This window comes from Mycteria americana, chromosome 4 (genome assembly GCF_035582795.1).
Source record: "Mycteria americana isolate JAX WOST 10 ecotype Jacksonville Zoo and Gardens chromosome 4, USCA_MyAme_1.0, whole genome shotgun sequence".
In the NCBI taxonomy this organism is placed as follows: Eukaryota; Metazoa; Chordata; class Aves; order Ciconiiformes; family Ciconiidae; genus Mycteria; species Mycteria americana.
Window position 1 is genome coordinate 14,819,392 of NC_134368.1, and position 21,905 is coordinate 14,841,296.

At 41.6% G+C, this 21,905-nt stretch overlaps 1 protein-coding gene across 1 annotated transcript in view; it reads right to left on the minus strand.

Annotated features, from left to right (window-relative positions):
* Positions 1-6,341: 6,341 nt before the first annotated feature.
* Positions 6,342-21,905, minus strand: part of EVC (EvC ciliary complex subunit 1) — a 510,906-nt gene continuing 495,342 nt past the window's right edge. The window contains exons 2-8 of the mRNA XM_075499736.1: positions 17,639-17,845; positions 16,457-16,601; positions 11,861-11,969; positions 9,726-9,852; positions 9,367-9,460; positions 8,053-8,164; positions 6,342-7,031 (exon numbers count right to left, since the gene is read on the minus strand). Coding sequence (XP_075355851.1) covers positions 7,019-7,031; positions 8,053-8,164; positions 9,367-9,460; positions 9,726-9,852; positions 11,861-11,969; positions 16,457-16,601; positions 17,639-17,725 — 687 coding nt within the window. The 5' untranslated portion in view covers positions 17,726-17,845 and the 3' untranslated portion in view covers positions 6,342-7,018. The remainder of the gene's footprint in view (positions 7,032-8,052; positions 8,165-9,366; positions 9,461-9,725; positions 9,853-11,860; positions 11,970-16,456; positions 16,602-17,638; positions 17,846-21,905) is intronic.

A 21,905-nucleotide genomic window follows, 5' to 3' on the forward strand; every position in this document is an offset into this window, starting at 1 on the left:
TGGGTAAGCGTCTTCCTCTGCTTTCCAGTGCTGTTGCTCAATGATTGAAAATCTAGAATGGAGAAACTCAAGAGAAATTGTCTTTTAGGTGGACATCATGTGAAAGAAGACACCTCCTTAGATCACAAGGGCTGTTAGAGGTATAGATGTCCGCATATGCACACTATAACATGCCATAATCTGTCTTAATTAAATAGATCTCACAGTAAAAATGTACTTACTATTGACATTGCAGCTGCCTCAGTTTTGGCCAAATGAGACCTAAATTAGCTTTCTCCCAAGACTTCAGGTCTGCATCTGATTTGCTTGAAATGGTAATTGATTGCCATCATCTTCATCTGTAGTACAGAACCAGTATGCAGTGCTCCAGTTAGACCTAAGCTGTATTTGACTTAATACTGGTTTTCTTTGCTGACTGCATCGGGACAGTGCTTAGGCATGGCATGAACAAGACATGCTGCAGGTAAGGTGAGGAAAGTGGACTTGAATTCTCTCCTTCTGTGAGCGTGAAGGAAATGCTTTCTCCTTGCCTTTCTGAATCTCTCACAAACTATGTAAAGAAACCTTTTCTACTGCTTTTTACTTGTCTGTGTTGCAGATGTTGTGGGAGGTGTGGGCTATGGTGGAGGGCGGGGTGCTACAAAATTAAGCAGGTCAGCAAAACACCTTCCCTTGGCCTTGTGCCACTTTGCCCTTGTCTACACTACAAAGCTGCACCAGGAAAAGTCTTGTAGCAGCGCGGTGCCAGGGAAATGGTTTTATCTAGCTGGGATGCTTGACCGCTTAGCACTGGTCCATCCTTTCCACGCAGCAATAAATTGTGTTGGCACAGGGCATGTGGTGCATGGCAGGTGCATGCCAGACATAAAAGTTTTGGAAAGTAGCCTACCTGAAGCCTGTCATCTTATTCTGAAGCCAGTACGCTATCACCTCCAGCTTGCCTGGGAAAGGAAGCGCTACCCTGGAAAACTCCATTTCGGTCAGCTTGGTCTGAAAACCTGGCAGCAGAGCTGGTCTGAATAGCCAGCTTTTCTTTTTGCTTTTGCTTTTATCTGAACCAGTGAAGAAACACTGCAGTTCAGCCTGCAGTGAACTGAATTGATTGCTCCCAAAATATGAGAAAAGTAAAGCTTTTTATGACCAATCCCTTCTGCTTAAGGATTCAAAGTCATGTTTCCTATTGCCTGGAGAGTGCCCTCATCCCTAGGCTTGCTTGCTTACTTGGTGGTTCAGGTATTTTAGATGATACGAAGTAACTTGATCACTTGGTGGTTCACTTTTTTATATGAAGTAAAATGACGCTAGTAGAGAAGCCTGAGGACAACCTGCCCTGGAATAACCCACAGCCTAGCAGGTAAGGCAATCTCGAGACACCAAGTCTCCATCTCCACTGTCCCATTCCAACTCGTTTGCTATGAGTGTTGACAGAGCCAGCAACAGTTCTGGTAATCTAGCCCTGAAAATAGAAATAAAGCTGGCTTGTGAAACTATGCAGCAAATTTGACATAGTGTGAAAACTTTGGAACTGCAGGTTACAATTTCCTTAGTGATGTTCTTGTGTGTGTTTGTGCAAGTAGCAATGGTTGCTCACCTCCAAGTAAAACAACTACTTGATCTACGAGGCTTGTCACACTTGAGGTGACAGAAATGACCGTTGTGTAACTAGTATTGACAGATTCCACTTTTCCTACACACTAAACAACATCCTAAACCAAAGAACCCTTTGCCTATAAGCTAGTCAAGATCCACTGTTGTTAACGTGGATTTATTTTTTCACGGTGAAGTGTCTGTGAATAAATACACGTGTGGGTGTTTGTGAGGCACTTCACGGTTCAGTGCTTCTGTGCGAACAAGACTGTGCTTGTCAGGCCAACGTAACTGCTATGATTTCTCCAAGGAGAAATGACGCCAGCGTGCCCATGATGTTCGTAAGCCCCCGCAGCCTGACGGCTGCTGTCATGCCGCTGCTGAGGGACTGCCTGCAGGAAGCCCGTGGATCCTGTGCTGTGCCTGGGTCTCTCCGCTCTGGACATGCAATACTACCTGGATGTGATTTAAGCAGCATTTTTTTTGAGCACAGGTACCTTACTTACTGCATGGTCACCGGTGAAGTGAAGGCTGCCTCACTTGGATGGTTACTGTGATGCACCACCAGAGAGATGGCACGTGCCATTGCTCATGGGGGCTTAAACAAAGCAAGGTAAGTGGTGCTTCTCTTGCCACCTGGGGGCCTATTTCACAGCAATGCCCCTGCCCCTACATCACTAACCTGTCCTTAAAAAAATAAAACAGTAACAGTAAATAAAATGTGGATTAGCTGGTAATCCTGACTAGATCTGCAGAACAGGAAACTGTACTTGAGTTTGCTCCCCTGTAGGACCGCAAGCTGGGAGACAGTCAATTTCTGAGCTTGTGGGTGGGGAGCTGTTGTTATCTCAAACTACAAGAAGAAAGCAGTGCAAAGCTTTCATGCTTTTTGAATCGTCCAGTTTCTAAAAATTTGCAGCAGGGCCATGACCTTTTAATACCTGATATAGCCCTGATGATGGAAAACTGGCTCTTGCGTATTGCTATTTGCAGACCCCTTAAAATTTGTCCCGATGACCAGTATGAGGACTATCTTCATCAAGTAAGGTAGAGGAGAAGGGTGGATTCATGGATTGTTTCCTGAGCGACAGTTTGGACCAATTTGTCTTGAGTTACAGTTTGTCTGCTACCAGAGCAATGCAGTTACATGTTTAAATGTTAGCGTTTGTAGCAAAACCTGTTAATTATGATGCTAAGACGGTCCCAAAACTGACAGCTGCCCCAGCTGTTAAATGCTTCTCATTAGCAATACACCAATCTTCATGCTTAAGAATTAGAAGTGCAGACTGGACCAGGTCAGATGACCACCTACTCTGGGTTTCAGCAGCCAACAACATAAGCTTAAGGGAGGCTTGAAGAAAAGAGCAAACATATAATGCTAATATTCTTCTGAGTGTTTCCCTAATTTCTAGTGCCTTGTAATTTCTTGAGAAGTAGCAGCATCTTTGTACCCTGTTGCTGTCAGTGGATTTTTCTGCCGTGAATTTGCCAAGGCACTTTTACGCCCAGGCAAAATCTTGGCATTTATGGCTTCCTGCAGCAAGGAGCTGCACAGCTAATGACAAAGTGTCAAGCTAGTCTACTTGGAACCAGCTAATTCTTGCCATTTAGACCTGGCCAGTATTAAATCTCAGTAATCTAAACAAACTGATTTGAGGATAGTTGTTTTTGTCATGATTGTGGTTAACTTTGCACAAGCTTTCCAGATATATTTCAGTGATGACAGTGAGGGGTATTCAATTAAAAATAAATTGTGTACAGGAGAGGGAATAATGTCTTACAATGTAGTAAAAATACAGAGTTTGGGATACTGTTGAGTATCATGTAACTCATGAAGTATATGCAGTGATGTGGATAAAGTAGTTAGGTCTCAGCCCCCCTCCCTGACTGCATAATTTTCTAGCACAGTGAGCTGTACACGCAAGGCTACCTTTAAATATATAGTCATATATACTGCTTTAAAAAGCTTTAAGTTTAGCAGCCTCTTCCTCACAGCTGGAAGTAAGCCAACCTGCGAATATATCACTGACTGCAATGCTGTTTCTGAAAGCCTTCAGCTGGCAGGGTCCAAACCCTTGTCCCCCGATGCTCTGCAGTGCAGCCGTGGCCACAGCTGTGAGGGTGCCGAGAGCAGGAGCCCTCCCAGCGCAGAGGCCGTGCCCAGACAGCAGGGCACAAGGCTGGGTAGCTGCACGCTAAGCCCTTCAGTCTCTGCTGAACGCATGGAAAAAGCATGTCCTCGGATGGAAGAAACACAACCAAAAAAACCTGTTGTACGTAATTATCTCTGGATGTTAGAATGGCTCCCAAAGGCTGTTGTAGATGCCACGATGGACAGAGTGAAGGTGCTAACCTGGTGCTCGCCCTGGTATTGGGTTACCGTGTGCACAGGCTGCATCAAAGGACCTTTACATGTGACTTTGGAGGGCTTGTTTACGTCAGGAATGAAACTGCCCATACTGCACAGGAGCTGGCACCAGCTTGAATGTCCCAAGTACAAGTCTTTTCAGATGCACACCTCTTCAATGTGGTCCAGGCTGCCCTTCAGCAGGACTTCTGCACAATGAGGCCTTCCACATTTTGCTACAGCACAGGGACCACTGTGGGCTATTTTGAGTCTTGCATGCTATACAATGCACTGAATGACTCTAACACCATGCCCAGAATTCGTTTGAGATACACCCTTGTCAATAAAGCTGTGAACGAGGCTGAGCACAAGCATGAACTGTTGTAATAATTGTTACCCTTGATGTTAAAAAAGGGAGAAAAAAGGCATGACATTTTTTCCCTAAATTTTTGCAGCAAGTGTTTTCCATATGTACCTGTAAAGCATGATCAAAGCTCCTTGTGAGCCTCTCTGGAATAAACTAAAGAGAAGGTGCTTTATAGATTTACACCATAAAGCAAGTGTTTTGAGCTGTGACTGGTGCCTAGGTATCCCGTTTTCCCCCATCTGACATCCGCTATGCTGGAGACTGCTCTCAGCTGGCAAAATTGCTTAGCAGGTTATCTCCCAGGGACTCTCTAGGCACAATCTGTGGCTTGCAAGCAATTTCTAACATCCCTTAAAACACAGGGAAGATACAAAGGGGGGTTGGGAAGCACCAAACATTTCAGTAACACATCAATAGGAAGGAATATTAGAATCATGGAACGATTTAGGTTGGAAGAGGTATCATCTGGAGTCCAGCCTCCTACTCACAGCAGGGCTAACTTCAAAGTTAGGTTGATCAGGACGTTGTCCAGCTGAGAGCTGAAAGTCTCCAACGATGGATGTTCTCTCTGAACTACCTGTTCCAGCGATTCACCCATTTCATGGCAAATAATTTTTTCTTCCTGATGAGTAACTGGAATGTCTGTGCTGAAACTTGCGACTATTGCAGTAAGCTGTGCCCATTTGGTTAGTGATGAAGTGTTTCACAGCATCAAGAAAAAAAATCTCGGTCTCTGTGCTGTTCTGTGTGGGCTCAGAAATGAGCAGTCACAGGGATTTAAACTGAACTGAGGGGCCAGAGGTTACCCCCCCCCCTCCCGTAATGACTATGTCAGGAGATGGGAGGGAGATCTTCAGCATCAGGATGCAGCTACTGCCCCTTACTATGGTTAAAGTTGAATAACATAACAACATAACACAACCCAACATAACAAACACAACCCAACATACCACAGGCAACACAGCAAACATAAGGCAAGCGAGGCGGCGCGGCGCAGCCCCCGCCTTGGCTCCCTCCCGCCGCTCCCTGCCCCTCCCCTCCGCCGGCAAGGGGAAGAAAACCGCGCGAGCTGCCCGGGAGAGGGCACTGCTGCCCCGCTTTTGGGACAACCCCAGCCTTCCCCCGCTTCCCCGGGGACGGACAAAGCCGTTTCAGCCCTGCCCAGCCAAAGGCGTCACAGTGCATCCGGGGAGACAGACCCTCCTCGGGTGGCGATCAGAGACCCTCCTCGGGTGGCGATCAGAGACCCTCCTCGGGTGGCGATCAGAGACCCTCCTCGGGTGGCGATGCTGCATCTTAACTGTGACAGGAGCCGCCCCTGCAACTGCGTGGTTTAAAACATCAGCTCTAATAGTAAAAGGTTCCTTCTGGCTATCTATACAGAGCGCCCCGCAGAATTAAGATGTTCAAACAGAGGTAAATAAGCTGCATCCGTTTCAAAAAAAGCACAACAAGCAGCAACTAAAACACCCAGATCAGGAACGCACAGAGACCATAGAGTCCAAGTACTGAAATACCAGAATGAAATGCTTTAAGTGGTACAATTGAGTTTTTTGTTGTTTTTTTTTGTTTGGTTTTTTTTTTGTTTTTTTACAATGATCGAGGCGAAAATTAACCATTTAACAATTGTGTGTAATGCCTGGTAAAGTCATTTGTGTGGCGGCACTTTTGTCTGAGGTAAACTGCATAACTGATGTCGTATTTTCCATCATGCACCAAAGGACAGCCTTTTCCTTAGCAAAACGTGTGTTCATTTTAAAAAGGCAGAAAATTTTCATTTCATGAAAGCTGCAAGATTGCTTAAGTGGGGCAATTTATTACCCAGTACAGGTGCTCTGTACAGCCAGTAAGAACTAGCTGCTTTGCATAACAAGAAGAATTCCCATAGGAAACGTACTGAGCATAACAAAGTATGTTGGAAACAAAAGAGTGTACTTAAGGAAGAAGACTAGAAAGTGAAGTATAAAAAATGAAACAGTAAACTGGTTTTGTCTCACTCTTTCTAAAAATAATTTGAAATCTGAGACAATTGTAGAGAAATAAATTTATAAAAATCTTTGTACAAATTTAAAAAAGCATACATAGCCTGGAAGCAATAAAATATAACAGAAGAGAGACCAAATTTAATCTTTTGGCGTACCGATACCATCTGAAGTCTGTTTACGTATTCTTTACATTTCTATCTATTTTTGTTAGTTCAAAGTAGTAACCACAAAATATTAAGACCCAGCCTACCACATTTAGGGCTCAAAAGCAAATGGCACATCCTATTATAATGAAACCTTACTGAGATGCACCGACCTGGGCCAGCAGCCTAGTGTGGATCTGTTCTGCTATCAGTGCACTCGCCTCAGGGATATTCCTAATCTAAAACTATCTCCCCTCCACATTCCTCAAGTGATCTGGAAGAGCTTATATTAAAGAATTCCTTGTTCCCCCTTACCAAAACCAAGTGGGAATGTTTTACTAACAGCTAAAGGAACATGGGATTGATTCTTGGTCTTGTAGCTGAAGAAGATTTTTCGGTTATTATTGATGTTCTTTGTTGTGCCTCAGTAAAGCAGCTCAGTAAGTATTTATAGCTGCTGAGATTCCCCAGAAGAATGGTTTGGTACTCTGTGTTCAGACAGCTCATATAAATGCTTTTGCTACCTGTTGCCTCTTTTTTTAAGCATCTTTGAGTTTTTCCTCGGTTCAGTCTCCCTTTCATGTGGACTCTATAACCTCTCTCTGAAAGAAAGAAACAAGAAAAATAAAATTGTAGACAGAGTTTTTCAAATGCTACATTTCTCTCTTAAACTAAATTAATTTTGATAAGAGAAGAAAGGTGCTTGCTATATAATTATATCTTCTGCACTCCCTGGTTTCAGCTGCCCCTGTTGAGGCTGCCAAAACAAAGTTGCACAAAGATAAACGTTCCTTTGTTGGGTCCCCGTTCCCTACACACGTATCCCTTGTTGGCTGTGGGAAAGGAGTGTGTGAAAAGGGTTGATGCCATCAGGGAAAGGAGCCATCTCCTGAAGTCAGTCCCAGGCTGAGGTCACTCAGGGGATAAATACTTTTCCCCAAAGGCCTGTGGCTCCTGAGAACCAACTGTTTGCTTTGCCTGTCAACAGGATTTTCTCTGCTCAATATATCAAGCCCCAGCGACCAGCTGGCTGGTTTGATCTGCCCGTAGTAATCAGCTGGCATCTTTCAGGTTTGTAGCCATTTCTTCTCCTCTAGTTAGCACCCCAGCATAAGCCAACTGAAACATCTATCAAGAAAATCATTGTTAGAGCTGCTACTCTCATCAGCCAAAGACTGGCGCTTGCCTTTGTTCCTGAAATAAAGGTGGAAGTTGAAAGCCTAAATACCACAGGCCATATTTTGGTTGCTACATGTCAGCCTAGTTCCATTGGATTCACTTGTCTCTGCTGATTTATGCTGTCTGTGACTCAGGTTTTAAAAAACCTAATTAAAGGAAATTCAGAAACAGCATTTCTCATTTCTCTACCTAAAATCAAAGTTATTTATAAAATACATAACAGCAAAGTTAGACAAGCAAACTCGGATGATTTTCCTAAATATTAAAAGAATATGGGGAAAAAAAAGGTCAAATACACGTGAGAAGTTAAGTATTAAGGAAGAAGCTCAGCTAGTGTAGGTGTTATATTTTGGGTTTGATTGACATACCTGCTTATGAAGTAGCTTTTGTACTGCTTTTTATAAATAGTTTTTCACATGCCCATTTCTTTAGCCTCTACTGTACCTGCACAAGTCAGAAGTCAGTCCAGGGGGCTCTTGAATATTTTCATGAGAATTATCTTTGTCTTCCGATTCTGGTGACTGAAAGGTCTTTGGTTTTGGGTTTGTTTTTTCCCCTGAATTGCCAAAAGCATGTGGATTAAAAAAAAAGAATCACCGATAGTAGAGCTTGGTTGGTTTTGATTAACCTAAAGCAAAAAAATACGCTCTAACACTTCATACATATGTTATTATTCCAAGAAAATAATTCCACTTTACATTAGTCTAGAATATAGTTTTTTTACTTAGTTTTTATCGGTTAGTTCTCACAGAGCAGACGTTGAACTTTCAAAATTGCTGAACACTGAAGTAATTTTCCACGAGGTGCAACAGTTGAAAGCCCTATCATACTTTTTTAGCAAGTAATTGAAAATGGCTTTTTACTACCAGCAAACAGAAGAAAAGCCAATTCATAATTTTATGTGATTTGAATCAGAACAATCCGATGTTAAAAAGTCACTGTTTTTAGGGCCCTGAGCTAAGCTTCCACATGTGTCCCTGGGGTCACGGTGCCTACCAGGGCAAACAGCTGTGCACACTTGAGAAACCACCGACTGGGGAGAGAGACTTCAGAATTGTCCAGGTGAGTGAGCTGCTTTTCCCTTTCGGGCACCCATCTCACCTTTCAGAATCTTTCAAATGTAATGCCAAATGTTTCATTCTTATAATGACAGAAGGATTGCATGGCTCAAAGGATGAGAATTTGCACACTCCACCCCAAATGTGGATCAGGAAACAGAGCTGCTATTCTGACAATTTGTCCCTAGGTATCTCTTGAATAATGAATTAGTCTAATTTGTTAAAACTGCAGTAAATGCATATAAATATTTCAAGTTTCCTGATTCAGTAAGATTCTACTCTTGAGCATGTGTGTGGGAAGGCGATTCTTCCATTCTACCAGGAGAACGAAAGCTGGGTGATTCAGCTCTGCTGTTCTCCCAAAGACTTAGTGATTGAGGTGAACAGAGTAATTTCTAAAGACCATGATAAAGACATGAAAAATAATTCTGGTGAGCAAGGCAAAGTCTTACCTCAGTGGACACAATGCAATCTATTGGCTAAAGGACTGCCCTGGAGTGAGGAATGGTGACACTTATCTGTGGCTGTGCCGCTGGCGAGCTGGGTGACCTTGGAAGGTTGCCTTACTTTTCTACATCCCGATTAGGGAAATGGCACTGACAAAAAATCTCTCCTGAAACTCCATTGTGTTATATTGCAAAATACGCACTGATATGTGGAATGATGTGAGGCTTTTAAAACAATTCAGGATTGTACCAACCTGCTGGCTTGCTCCTTTTGGAAGGCTTCTTCTTCACAGCCACTGGAACTCGGGCCAGCGCAGCCAACTCGCTCACAAAGTCCTGCTCTGCTTCCTGCACACAAGGATAAACCAGAAGTCAGCTAACACAACACAGGGTGATTCTGGGTTATGTTATTTTACATGTGGCATGACAAAAAGGCGTATGTCATTGAAGAAACACAGGAAACAATATGGCTAGCATCAGGGAAGCGTTTCCTACAAGACAGCAGTGAATCTTAGCACTGATTTCAACTAGGACAGCAAAGAGACCCTTACAACCTGTTCGATGTTTTGCCATGGACTGCTTCAGATCCGTCAGTCATTTTACCCTGATTTACCTTTAGCTGATTCTCCAACTCAGTTTCTAGGTGATGCAATCCCAGCAGCTTCTGTTTCAGAGACTCCAGACGAATTTGCTGCTGCAGTTCAAACTGAGCCAAAACCTTCTTTTGCTGCAGCACCATCCTGGTCAAGAAAAATTTAAAAGTACCAATGTTGTTCAGTTCAAGGGAGGAATACAATCCTGGCAAAGTGTATGTAGAAGATTTTGTAGAGAGAAAGGCTCATTAACAGTATCGGCCCATCCAGCTTCTGCTGGGACAAAAAACGTTGTGGTAGATTTTTAATAGATTTACTTATTTTAATAACCTGCCTTGGCTTTCCATGGGATATAAGCGCCTTTCAGAGGTCGGAATTGCAGCAGGCGTTTCGGTTGTCCATGCCCAGACTTTGGGAGCTGGAGTTCAGCTCTAATGTTGAAGTCTGCTTTCAAAACCATTGTATGTTTTTGTAAGACAGCTTTACTGTCTGCTTGCCAAAGAGACAAGCTGTTAGAAGATCAGGTGTGAGGATAAAGGATTAAGAATTAGGCATTTCATTCAGGGCTCTTCAGTAGCAGGTTGAGACTGAGCCAGAAACATGGTAATTCAAAACCTGGCAATTGGGAGCATTGACAACTACATTCCTTGCTTGTTTTATTTTGCTGGTTAAAGATTAATATTAATACAGTAGAACCTGAATGGCTGCAACTTCGCTGAATCTGTATTTCTTCTGTTCTCTTGCCTGATCTACCTTGAACCAATGCTATCAATCACCCATCACATTCCTCAGGGAAGGAGGTAACAGAAATTGTTTCTGACATCTACACATAATGAAGTTGCTATTGTAATGGTCAATGCTTACAGAAGGTTAGCTTTCAAAATTTGCTTTTTGAACTCACATTCATAACCTTGCACCAAGGGCAAAAGGAAATAAAACAATCTACGTTGAGTTTAATAGGAGTTAGACAAATTAGACAAATTAATGGAAACTTTGCCATTAATTTACACAGGACTGAGATTTGACTGTAAAAGAAATCATAATGACAATAGAAAACGGAAAGAAATCATAATGACAATAGAAAACGGGTTTGATTACTAATGGTTATGAGACCAGCTTAGATACTGAATAGTTACATTCTTCAATACCATATTTCTGCTTGCATGAAGGCCAATTTGATTGTATTTTGTTTTAAGACACTAGAATAGATTATGGAAGGAAAAAACTAAGACAACAGCTAGAAGTGAATTTATATGTCAGAATAAATTATAAACTTGATAATGAATAACTAACAGATCTTTTATGAAGCCCGTTATTACATGAATCCATTTCTATACTAATTCAAACAAGGATGAAAACCAGAAAGTGGGCAATGATTTCTTTCAATTTAGAATTAACCGAATATCTAAAAAAAGAATTAACCTCTTTACAATGTCACAATTGCAGATGCTGTGTAGTTCTGGATAATAAACCAAGAGTAAAGAAATAAAATCACTACAAAAATGTGTCACGTGCATGCCAAGTCATACAGCTTTTTATGACAACTTATTTCTTTGCAATTGCAGTGCTTTTTGTCTGGACTCTAAGTTTCATAAAATCAGTAATGAATTAAATATGATTTTTATTTAATTAACATTTGAGGGATTCCACTCTAAATTTAGTGCAAGTAATCTTGATTGTCCAAGGCATTCACTGAAATCTTCTTGCCATTTCGAGTATTATTTATGCTTCAAACATTTTCTCTTCATTATGGTACATGTTTACTCAACAGCAAACTAACAAACACTTTTGATGATCAAAGCAGAAAAGATGGAACGTAATGAATTAGACAGCATCGGTTCCCATCCTATATTTATGTTAAATTTCTTTTAAAATTTGGCATATGTTTTGGCATTGTTTTTCATCCTCTCTTTTCAAACTGTCTATGTATAGTTCTTCAGTCTGTAATTAACGAGCATCAGAGAGTTTATTTAATAAGAAAGTAATTCTCTGAGATCAAAGGGTAGACATAATTTGGCAACAGATACTTCTTTTCCATCAAAGACAAATATAAAATGCAAACCCAAGACATTTATTCAGCTAGACATTTATGTAGATCTGCAAACACTCACAACATTATTTAAATAGAGTCAGCAGTGCTGCTGCCTGCTCTTACCTTTGATGGACTGTGGATGACACATTCAGCAGGCCTTTGGTCTGTTTTTCTCTCAATGCGAGTTCATTCTCTTGTTTCTTCCTAAGTCTGTTCCTTTCACCTCTTTCTGCTGAAATAATGTTTTTGTAAAATCTTCTGCTCAAAATTACAAACTCTGAGTTGTGGCAACCTTACAGTTTATGTTTTGCATCAGCACAAATTAATCCCTGTTCTAGGTAGTCTTCCAAAGTTACAGCTCCTTAGAGATACCAAGTACTTCTTACACACTCTTGCTCTGCCACTGTGATCTGTTGCACAGACAATAATTTGTAGATCATTTAGCTGAGAAGGTAATGTCACTGAATTCCTATTCTTATCTACTTCTCCCACTAGGCTAACTGATTAACATGGAATTCAAAGCAGAAATTTTATGCAAAGACCTTGATGCCTTACGCAAGAACTGTAACACCTAAACAAAAAATGCAATATAAAGAAAATCTCTGCTCAGAGGCCACTTAGTCCTGGGAACGCCTAACTTCACTAGACGTCCCCTCATTTGATGGCGAAGTATTCTGGGTACTTTTGCGTACGCTCACACTCTGCGAGTAACTTGGTACTTATCTGCTGACCAGGCTCCTGACTCTTGCTCCTGAAGTCCTGCCTGGCAGCAAGGCTTGAGGCATGTCTGACAGATAGGACCAGTTTCCTTGCACCACTGCTTTTAAATAAAGCACAGAAGGAGGGAGATGGATGGGTACGTAACAGATTAGGGTACATAACATTCATTTGGGGAGCATCCGACCTTTTCCAAATGCTTGGAGAGGCTGACAGGCACCTCTCCTACCACCAGCACCCGTCAGGAAGCAGTTACTGGCTGTACTCTAGGCTGGGCTGGGCTGGCTGGGCGAGGGGAGGTACTCTCCACCTTTTTTCCTGGGGCTGTGCCAGACAGATAGTAAATTCAGATTTACTAGGCCAAGGGATGCCCAAAGAAACAAAATCCTCTAGCCTGACATTAAGCACAGTCACTGGGAGGGAAGCCTGGCATTATGGTCCTTACTCCCATTTAGCTATCACTGAATGAAGTACATAAGAAATTTCCTATGTGGCCATTCTAACCCCAGGGCTATCACATAGTAGGTGGCTCTATTGCCAACTCTGTTTCTTCCATCTTGTGTTTTAGAGAGAGAAGTTATGAGAGTATTTGGTGAGAATGATCACACTCTCAGTATGGTAATCATGCTTGGAGATCACCTAACAGATCAGCCCCTTCTGAAAAGGAAGAAACATGGATATTCTGCCTGCTGGCTGAGCTTGGATGGAAAGTAGTTGGCCGGCTGGCAGGGCTTAGGGTGCCCTGGCTGTGCTCTGGAGCAGAGCTTCAGCTGTTAAGAATCACAGAGAGAAATTTAAGTGCTTCTGGGGCCAATACTGAAATGAGAAAGGAGTGGGGTTCTGCATCACAAATTTAGACTTAGGTTAAAGAAGGACTTACGTGTACTAAAGCATCAAAGTCCCTTATTAGATGATAGTGCTCACTCCTAATGTAAAAAGCACCACAAAGCTGAAGTAGTTATCTGTGGATACTGAAAACCTCAGCCGGGCTGCAGCATGCAGATGTAGGTTTGCAATATTTTTTCACTTCACATTCATCTGATCTGTGAATTGCAGCTGGGTTTCTCTCTCACCCAAATCTAAAACACTCCTGCTTTTCTTACCAACATAAATACTCTCATCCTCCCTCATGCCTGTAGGCTTACATTGCAGCAGAAGGATTTTCTTTTTCTTCAGTTGAAAAGAAAATGTGCGCTGCTTACACATGCAATTTTCTTCTTCGTGGTTCATGGAACACCAATACACTGAAACACTAATATATCCACACAAACTCTAGGAGAAAAAATAATCTAAATGAGCAATTACCAGAAGGCTGACTGTGGTTCTAGTGACTGGTATTCTAGGTCTCACAACCTAATTGGGAGACCAGTTGAGAGCAAAATCAAAACACTGATGAAGCAGAACATTCAAGCGTATAATGACTGGCTGGATGGCCAGACCCAAAGAGTTGTGGTGAATGGAGTTAAATCCAGTTGGCGGCCGGTCACAAGTGGTGTTCCCCAGAGCTCAGTATTGGGGCCAGTTCTGTTTAATATCTTTATCAATGATCTGGACGAGGGGATCAAGTGCACCCTCAGTAAGTTTGCAGACGACACCAAGTTGGGCGGGAGTGTCGATCTGCTTGAGGGTAGGAAGGCTCTGCAGAGGGACCTGGACAGGCTGGATCGATGGGCTGGGGCCAGCTGTACGAGATTCAACAAGGCCAAGTGTCGGGTCCTGCACTTGGGTCACAACAACCCCATGCAACGCTACAGGCTTGGGGAAGAGTGGCTGGAAAGCTGCCTGGTGGAAAAGGACCTGGGGATGTTGGTCAACAGCCAGCTGAATAGGAGCCAGCAGTGTGCCCAGGTGGCCAAGGAGGCCAATACCATACTGGCTTGTGTCAGAAACAGCGTGGCCAGCAGGACTAGGGAAGTGATCGTGCCCCTGTACTCGGCACTGGTGAGGCTGCACCTCGAATCCTGTGTTCAGTTTTGGGCCCCCCACTACAAGAGAGACATTGAAGTGCTGGAGCATGTCCAGAGAAGGGCAACGAAGCTGGTGAAGGGTCTGGAGCACAAGTCTGATGAGGAGCGGCTGAGGGAACTGGGGTTGTTTAGCCTGGAGAAAAGGAGGCTGAGGGGAGACCTTACTGCTCTCTACAGCTACCTGAAAGGAGGTTGTAGCAAGGTGGGCATCAGTCTCTTCTCCCAAGTAACTAGTGATAGGATGAGAGGAAATGGCCTCAAGTTGTGCCAGGGGAGGTTTAGATTAGATATTAGGAAAAATTTCTTCACCAAAAGGGTTGTCCAGAATTGGAACAGGCTGCCCAGGGAAGTGGTTGAGTCACCACCCCTGGAAGTATTTAAAAGACGTGTAGGTGCTTAGGGACATGGTTTAGTGGTGGACTTGGCAGTGTTAGGTTAACTGTTGGACTCAATGATCTTAAAGGTCTTTTCCAAACTAAACAATTCTATGATTCTATGATTCTATGACATCCATCTCAGCTCAGATCAGAGAGGCATTCTGGAACAGGTTTCAGTTTTAATTCCTGCTTAAAGGAACTCAAATCAAAGGGATTTTAGACTCTAGTTGGCTGAATCAGGGCCAAAAAGGTCTTTAGAGGGACTTTGTGAGAACTTAAGTAACTGACTGCCTTGCTAGCTGCCAATGTCTAAAATACAGATTGTCAAAAATCCCCGCACAGATTTTGCCTAACCCTAGCACTTCAGCTTCCAATATTAAAGTTTTCAAGGTTCACAAGAGGGCAGCGCAGAACAGATTGGTTCTGTCTTATAAGCAGGCAGCATATCTAGCTACTACTGGGGCTCACAAATCCTTCGTACCAACTCATCTCTGGATCTCAGTCTTGAGTGGATACGCCTGTTCCTCTTCAAAAACTCTCTTCTATGGTTAAAGAATCTTTTCTATTTAAAATTGCTAGCTCTATTTTTAGAAAAAAAATCCATCCCATGTGTCTCAAATACTTAGCCTCTGAAGCTATTGCCATTTTGCTAACTTGCTAACTTCATTCAATGCCAACAGCCTTCATCTGGGGAGGAGAGAATGTTTACAAAAGTAATCAATAATCACAGCTTGCTTTTGTTCTCCTGTCCTGAAGGAACTGAGCAATTAAAAATAATTCCAGGAGAAACTGCCTGTATTTATGTGACATCCAGGAGTTCATAAACCTCTTCAGAAGTTTCACAACCTGTGAGAGGGTCATGGTTGACAGCTAAGAAACAATGTAGTAGCTCACAGAGTGTTCCAGGATGGGCATGCTTGGTTTTTTTGGTGCCTCTTCTAATGCATTTCCTCAACTTCAGAGACAACAACATTTCACTGAGCCAAAAAAATGAATGAATATAAGAATCTATTCCCCAAAGCTGAGGGCAGTCACCTCAGAGGAAGCAGACTGCCAATGATGTTTATGTTTTCTAACATGGGAGCAGGAATTGCAAACCCTGATCTCTTCCCTTCTAGGGAAAAGATTCAGCTTGTAAGGGCCTGTCATATACCCTCTCTCCCTATGAATATTTGATTCATTTATTAATTTTATTTGCATATATTAATATGCAAAGTTGAACACTGTTTATGGTAGACATTGGCTGTACAACCTCATACTTGTACAACTCTCTGCTTTCTAAATTCTTCCGCCTTGTGTTGAGGTTTAGAGCACCAGAAAATCAACTGCTGGTGGTTGTGACTATGGTGGTATCTCTGATCTTAGCTTGGTGAACCAGAGTTCGTGGTTAAACTATAATCTCCAACACTGGGTCATCATTCTGTGTGTGTCTGTACCAAACTTCAAGTAACAGGGTCCTGCATCTATGCCTGTAATTCAAGTAATTATTAATAATAACAGTTCTACCACTTCTCCTTCAAAGGTGGAAATTTTGCTTTGTAGCTTACTTTAAATAACAGATTTCTGTTATCTTTAAAAGCAATCTTTATAGTGATAAGAAAATTAATTTATCTGTTACAAAACAAGAATTATCTTATAGTTGTCAATATCATACGTACCTTGTAAGGATTTCAGTTGTTGAAGCTTTTTCCCTTCATAGCCTTCTGTGATTTTTCCTAATTGCTGATAGTAGTTTTGCACCAGTCTATTGATTTTATTGCTGGTCCCATACACACTTGCTACAGCAGCTTCCACCAGTCTCTCCTGTATTACACAGTACAAGTCACAATTCATTTTCTAAGTGAAAAACTGAAGTGTTTTGATCTGCCTAAAACTGAAGATATTAGGAAGATATTTTAGACTGGATATTAGGAAATTTTTCTTCACCGAGAGGGTTATCAAGCATTGGAACAGACTGCCCAGGGAAGTGGTTGAGTCGCCATCCCTGGAGGTATTTAAAGGACGTTTGGATGAGGTACTTAGAGACATGGTGTAGTGGTGGTCTTGGCAGTGTTAGGTTTATGGTTGGACTCGATGATCTTAAAGGTCTTTTCCAACCTATATGATTCTGTGATTCTGTGAAGACCCGATCTAATTTTGTATGTGCACACAAAATTGTGGATTTTGTGCTTAAAAAATGTGGCAGACAGACACTGGAAAACAAGTATTTCTATTCATCCATGGAACATTTCAACATGAAAAATTACAGTAAAATCTTTCTAAAGTTCCTCAGCTCCATCTGGGAAGGGGCCATTCCCCTATCTGTTCAATCTCTATAGCCCATTTTACCTGTCAACCTGACTGCCAGAAAAGTAAATCAATATATGTGTAGCTCTACTACAACTTTCCATTTTACAGAAAATCCAAATATTTGCTTTGGAACAATTTTATTAACCTATGAAAGAAGTTTTATTTTTATTTAATTATTATCTATGAATTATTATGATGCTGTTAATATACAAATACTATTAATTAACCATAAAACCTTCATTGATAGATAACCATCTCCATTTCTTCCTCAGTTTTGCTATTCTCTGTCATCAAGATCTCTCAATTTTTTTTTACGTTCCAGAGTTTGGCTTAATAAAACCTGTTCTGGCTTCTATAGCAAGTCACTAGAAAATACTGTACTTCTACATAAGTGTTCGTTTGTAAATACTTTGCAAGGTATCTTCAGTTTTGACAGAGGTCGTAAGGGTCGCCTGCTGATACTTCTAGGCATAGCATAAATGAAATTGTCTTCCATTTTAGCAAAGTAGCACTCATTTTGTCTGGAAAACTGCTATTGAACATTTCAATACCTTGAAGTCCTGTCCATCATCTGAACTCTTTTTTCCAGCTTCCCGTCGGGCATGCTGCAGCAGTGTCCGCCCAATCACCTGCTCCATGTGCTGCTGAAGAAACTGAAGAGCTTCTTGAATTTCTGTGACTAGCTGCTGGTGAAATTCTAAATGGGTTTGCTGCGTTTCTTCCTTGAGCTTTTCCTCCTCTTCCAGAATGTGGGACTCCTGGTAATCAGACAAAAAGATAGCACTGCCATTTAAATACGTTGACGAACTTAGTCAGCTTCACTTTCAAAGTAAGTCCTACGCCCATTCACAATGACTTGTTTGTGGGGTCCACCTGAGAAAAAGTTGGTATAGTGGTACTTATGGCCCTTGGGAGAGGTCATGAATGTGTTTCATAGCACTTGGAAACCATTTGCACTCTTGGCATCTACAGCATCCTGTGGTGGTGAGTTCTACAGCTTATCCACACATTTCTTATTTTGAACCTGCCATCTACTAGCTTTGCTCAGTGCTCTCTTCTTTTATCAGAAACAAGAGAAAAATTGTTTCCTATTCACATCTTTTATGCCAGTTTTAAAACCTATTATATTCCAGAAGACACTTTTTTAGGCTGAAAAGTTCGAGTCTCTTGAGGTCTTTGGACCATCATTGCCACCATTTTCTAGGATTCTTTTTAAATCCACTTTCCCTCTAAACTCTCTTTAGCACACAATAGTATACACTCACCAGCGTGACCTGTTCTGTCTTCCTTACGTGTATTAGTCTTCCATAGATTGCCTTCTATTGAGTTGCTGATGTCCCTCTTATACTAATATTCTCATTTAAAGCTAAATAACATTAAATCATTCTGGGGCATTTGACAGTACCTATTTGATTCCCTCTTCGAAATAAGAAATGCAAGTAGGAAAAGAACCTGCTCTGCCCACATTCATCTGTGGAAAATAATGATGTCCCTATTAATGCTGGGTTATTCTGACATGTCTTTATTTATGGCTCAGACATATGTTTCTGATGGTTTTTTTTTAGAGAGTTGGAATGTCATTAAACCATTTCTCTTCTTTTTAAGAGACCCAGTGTCACATTATCATGTCCAAGCTAGGCTTCTTTAGTGTTGTTTCACATTTTATATGAAATCAACAGATAGACATGACACTGTCGACCAGTTTAAAATTGGCACAAGCTCAAATTAAGTTTAGTTCAAATAACACGGTATGTCTAAAACTCTGGTTGAGTGTCTGTAGATTAACCTTTTCCTTAAATCCTTATACATCGTCTCTAGTTTTGGAGGTTTTTCATAAAATTTTTTTCTCTCTGACTTTTCACAGTTCCAGACCTAGGTCCTACTTCTTTGGCAGCAAGGATCTTTTATGTGTGTATATAGGCACTTCCCTGTGAGATGTGTTTTAGCTGGCCTTGGAAAGAGGCTGTAATGGAGAGAGGCCAAAGGAACAGTAATACCTGGGGACATTTCATTTTTGTTAGGGAACACAGTGGAACACATCAATTAACGTCCCCGTGGGAGCTAAGTGAGAGGGAGTAGTGGAAAGCACATAACAAGAGGAATGCAGTCATATGCATTTGTATTTTATTATATTTTATTTCTTCTGGAGGTTAATGAGATTTTGAGATTTTCACACTTAACAGGAACTACTTCAATAGAAGTGTCAAATATGAAAATGGCAGCAGACAGAATTTCCTTATTCCTCTTCCAAGCGGAGAATTAGGCATTGTATTATGCAAATCAGAATTAGAGGGATGCAAAATAATCTCTGTCAGCTAATTACAAAGCAACGGCATGGAGCACAGAGCTGCAAAGTGTTGGATGGGTTCAACCCATATGTGCAGCAGCAGTGGGTTGGGCAGGGGCTATCGCTGACACCCACTATTAGGGTCCTTTGAGGTTGAAATCTGAAATTCAGTGTTGTTCTAAGTAAGTATCCAATGCAGATAAGTAAATAACCAACAACACTTAATGGATTAACCCTAAAAAACAGTCACAAACAGATTTGAAAGCGACCTGTGGGCATATCAAGTCTAAAAATCCCTTAAACTTTCTCCTATCTCCTTGACCTACAGGAGCCAGATTACTTGGAAGGATGTCAGGGGAATGGATGCTGAGCACCTCCTGGACAGATGAGAAAGAAAAAGGAATGAAAAATGATGACAGTATAGAAGAACTTGCTAGGTCTGGTGGAGGGAAGAATTTCTTCTGATACTCAAGTAAGAACTTTTCAAGTGCATATTACAATCCCTAGCAGAATTAATAGTTTATCTTACCTTGAAGCAGTAACTTGTGTAGAAGTCCTTCATACATATTGGCATGCCTTCTTTTATTACTATTTTCATATAAAATAAATAGCTAAATAAGCTTGCTGTGATAACACATATCACAGATAGCTAGCCAGTAGATAAAGTATTAGGGAATTTTAAATGTCTGCCCAAACTAAAACAGGCACACTCAGGGACCTCCTATGCCAGCAGTGGGTGAATTTTTGACAGAGAATATTTTCCTTTCTATTTGGAATTTGTACATTTTTTTTTGGGGGGGGGGGGGGGGATCTTCTACAGCTACTTCTAATGCCAGACATCATAGCATATGAGACCTCTGGAGAAAAACCACCCGGACACTGTACCTACCACGGCCTTCTGTAACTGCCACTGGTCCTCATCTTGGCAGGGGGAGGATCCCTTCTGCAAGGTATGTTGCTCTCTCAGTTCCTGAAGCAAACTCTTCTTTCTGGACAGTCTCATGCGGGCCAGGGCTGCCATTCCAACTCTTCGGAGGCTTAACCTTGTGAGTACTGAACACAGCAGAAGTCGGTGTTTTTGCAATATATAGTTAACAGACCTGTAAAAAGGACCATTAAAAATCAATCGGCTGAGCTGCTTGCTGATTTGGCACACCTGTGTTCAGCAAAGTCATTGCTCAAAGGTGACAGGAGTTACTATTCACTCTGTGTAAAGTCTTCTTGTTCAAAGCATGCCTTGGAAAGCTGCTCAGCTGTAAAGAATGGGAACTGCTGTGATAGACTTCTAGTTCTGTCACACTGAAGTTAAATTAAAATAAAGATAGGAAGAAAAGAGATAAATTGCCACGTATAATTACATAATAAAAGTTTTTTTAATAGGAGACTTGAAATAAGATGAAAAGAGTATGTTATCAGAACTACAGGAAAGTTATTTCAAGAAAATGCAGGAGAGCGTATCTTGGATTACCAAGGAGGCACACTCTGAAGAGACATTGAAGAGGCTAGTGTTAGCTGGCAGGGCAGACATGGCTGAAGCAAGTTTGTGGTGAATTTTAAACAGGAGAGCAAATTTTGAAGTTGATTCTGGACCAGGTGAGTGAAATCTGTGTGCACATTTGGGATGACAGTTTATGCCTGCATCTAACTTGTGTGTATGTGTAAGGCGCCATGGGCTCTCTAGATACCAAATCTTGGGAAACACTGAAGTCAGAGAACGTGAAAATAGAACGTTCAACTGAAAAGTCGAGCCAAAATAAAGGAGTGCAATGGCAATAATACCAATATTCCAAACAGACAAGTCTTCAAATGCTCTGATCTTTGGTAACATGAAGACCACGGTGAATGAAGTCATTCGATATCTTAATCAAAACGAGGCAGATAACACAGAACTGTGGTTTTTTGAGAAGTATCTCTATCAAAGAGCTGTTTAGCTGCACAAAGACGAGATAAAACTAAAAGTTTCTTTGGTGAATACAGACAGAGAATGCAAGAGAGGAGTCATTATCATGCAAAGCGATAGTCAGTGGTATTATAACAGCAGAAAGCAAAGGTAGAGCTGAAGGGTGCCGGACTGAACATTTTACCTTGAAGAATATCCAACTCCAATGTGACATACAGAGTGCAAAGAGAGGCTGGTTCAAAATTAGAAATCACTCATAAACACAGGAGTAGATATACAGAAAGCACACCACTTGACAAATCACAGAAGACTCTATTTTTCCTACTTACCAGGAGTCATGATATCTGTTTTTTTAATTTGTTTTTGATACTCAGACAAAAAACTAGAGTAACTGCCTCTCTGTCTGAAGATGCTCATAGTCCCTCAACACTGCTTTGCACAACATAATGTACACAAGTTTTTATCTGTGCATGCAACAGTGCAGTTTCACCCCACTGCTTACTGATAAAACCAAACTTACTCATCACTGAGGCATCCTACTCTGCTTACGACACCTTGAATTATCTTCTCTTGTTTCTCAGACAGGTGCTTTTGCATCACAGCAGACAGCGCATATTCTTTTATCCATAGC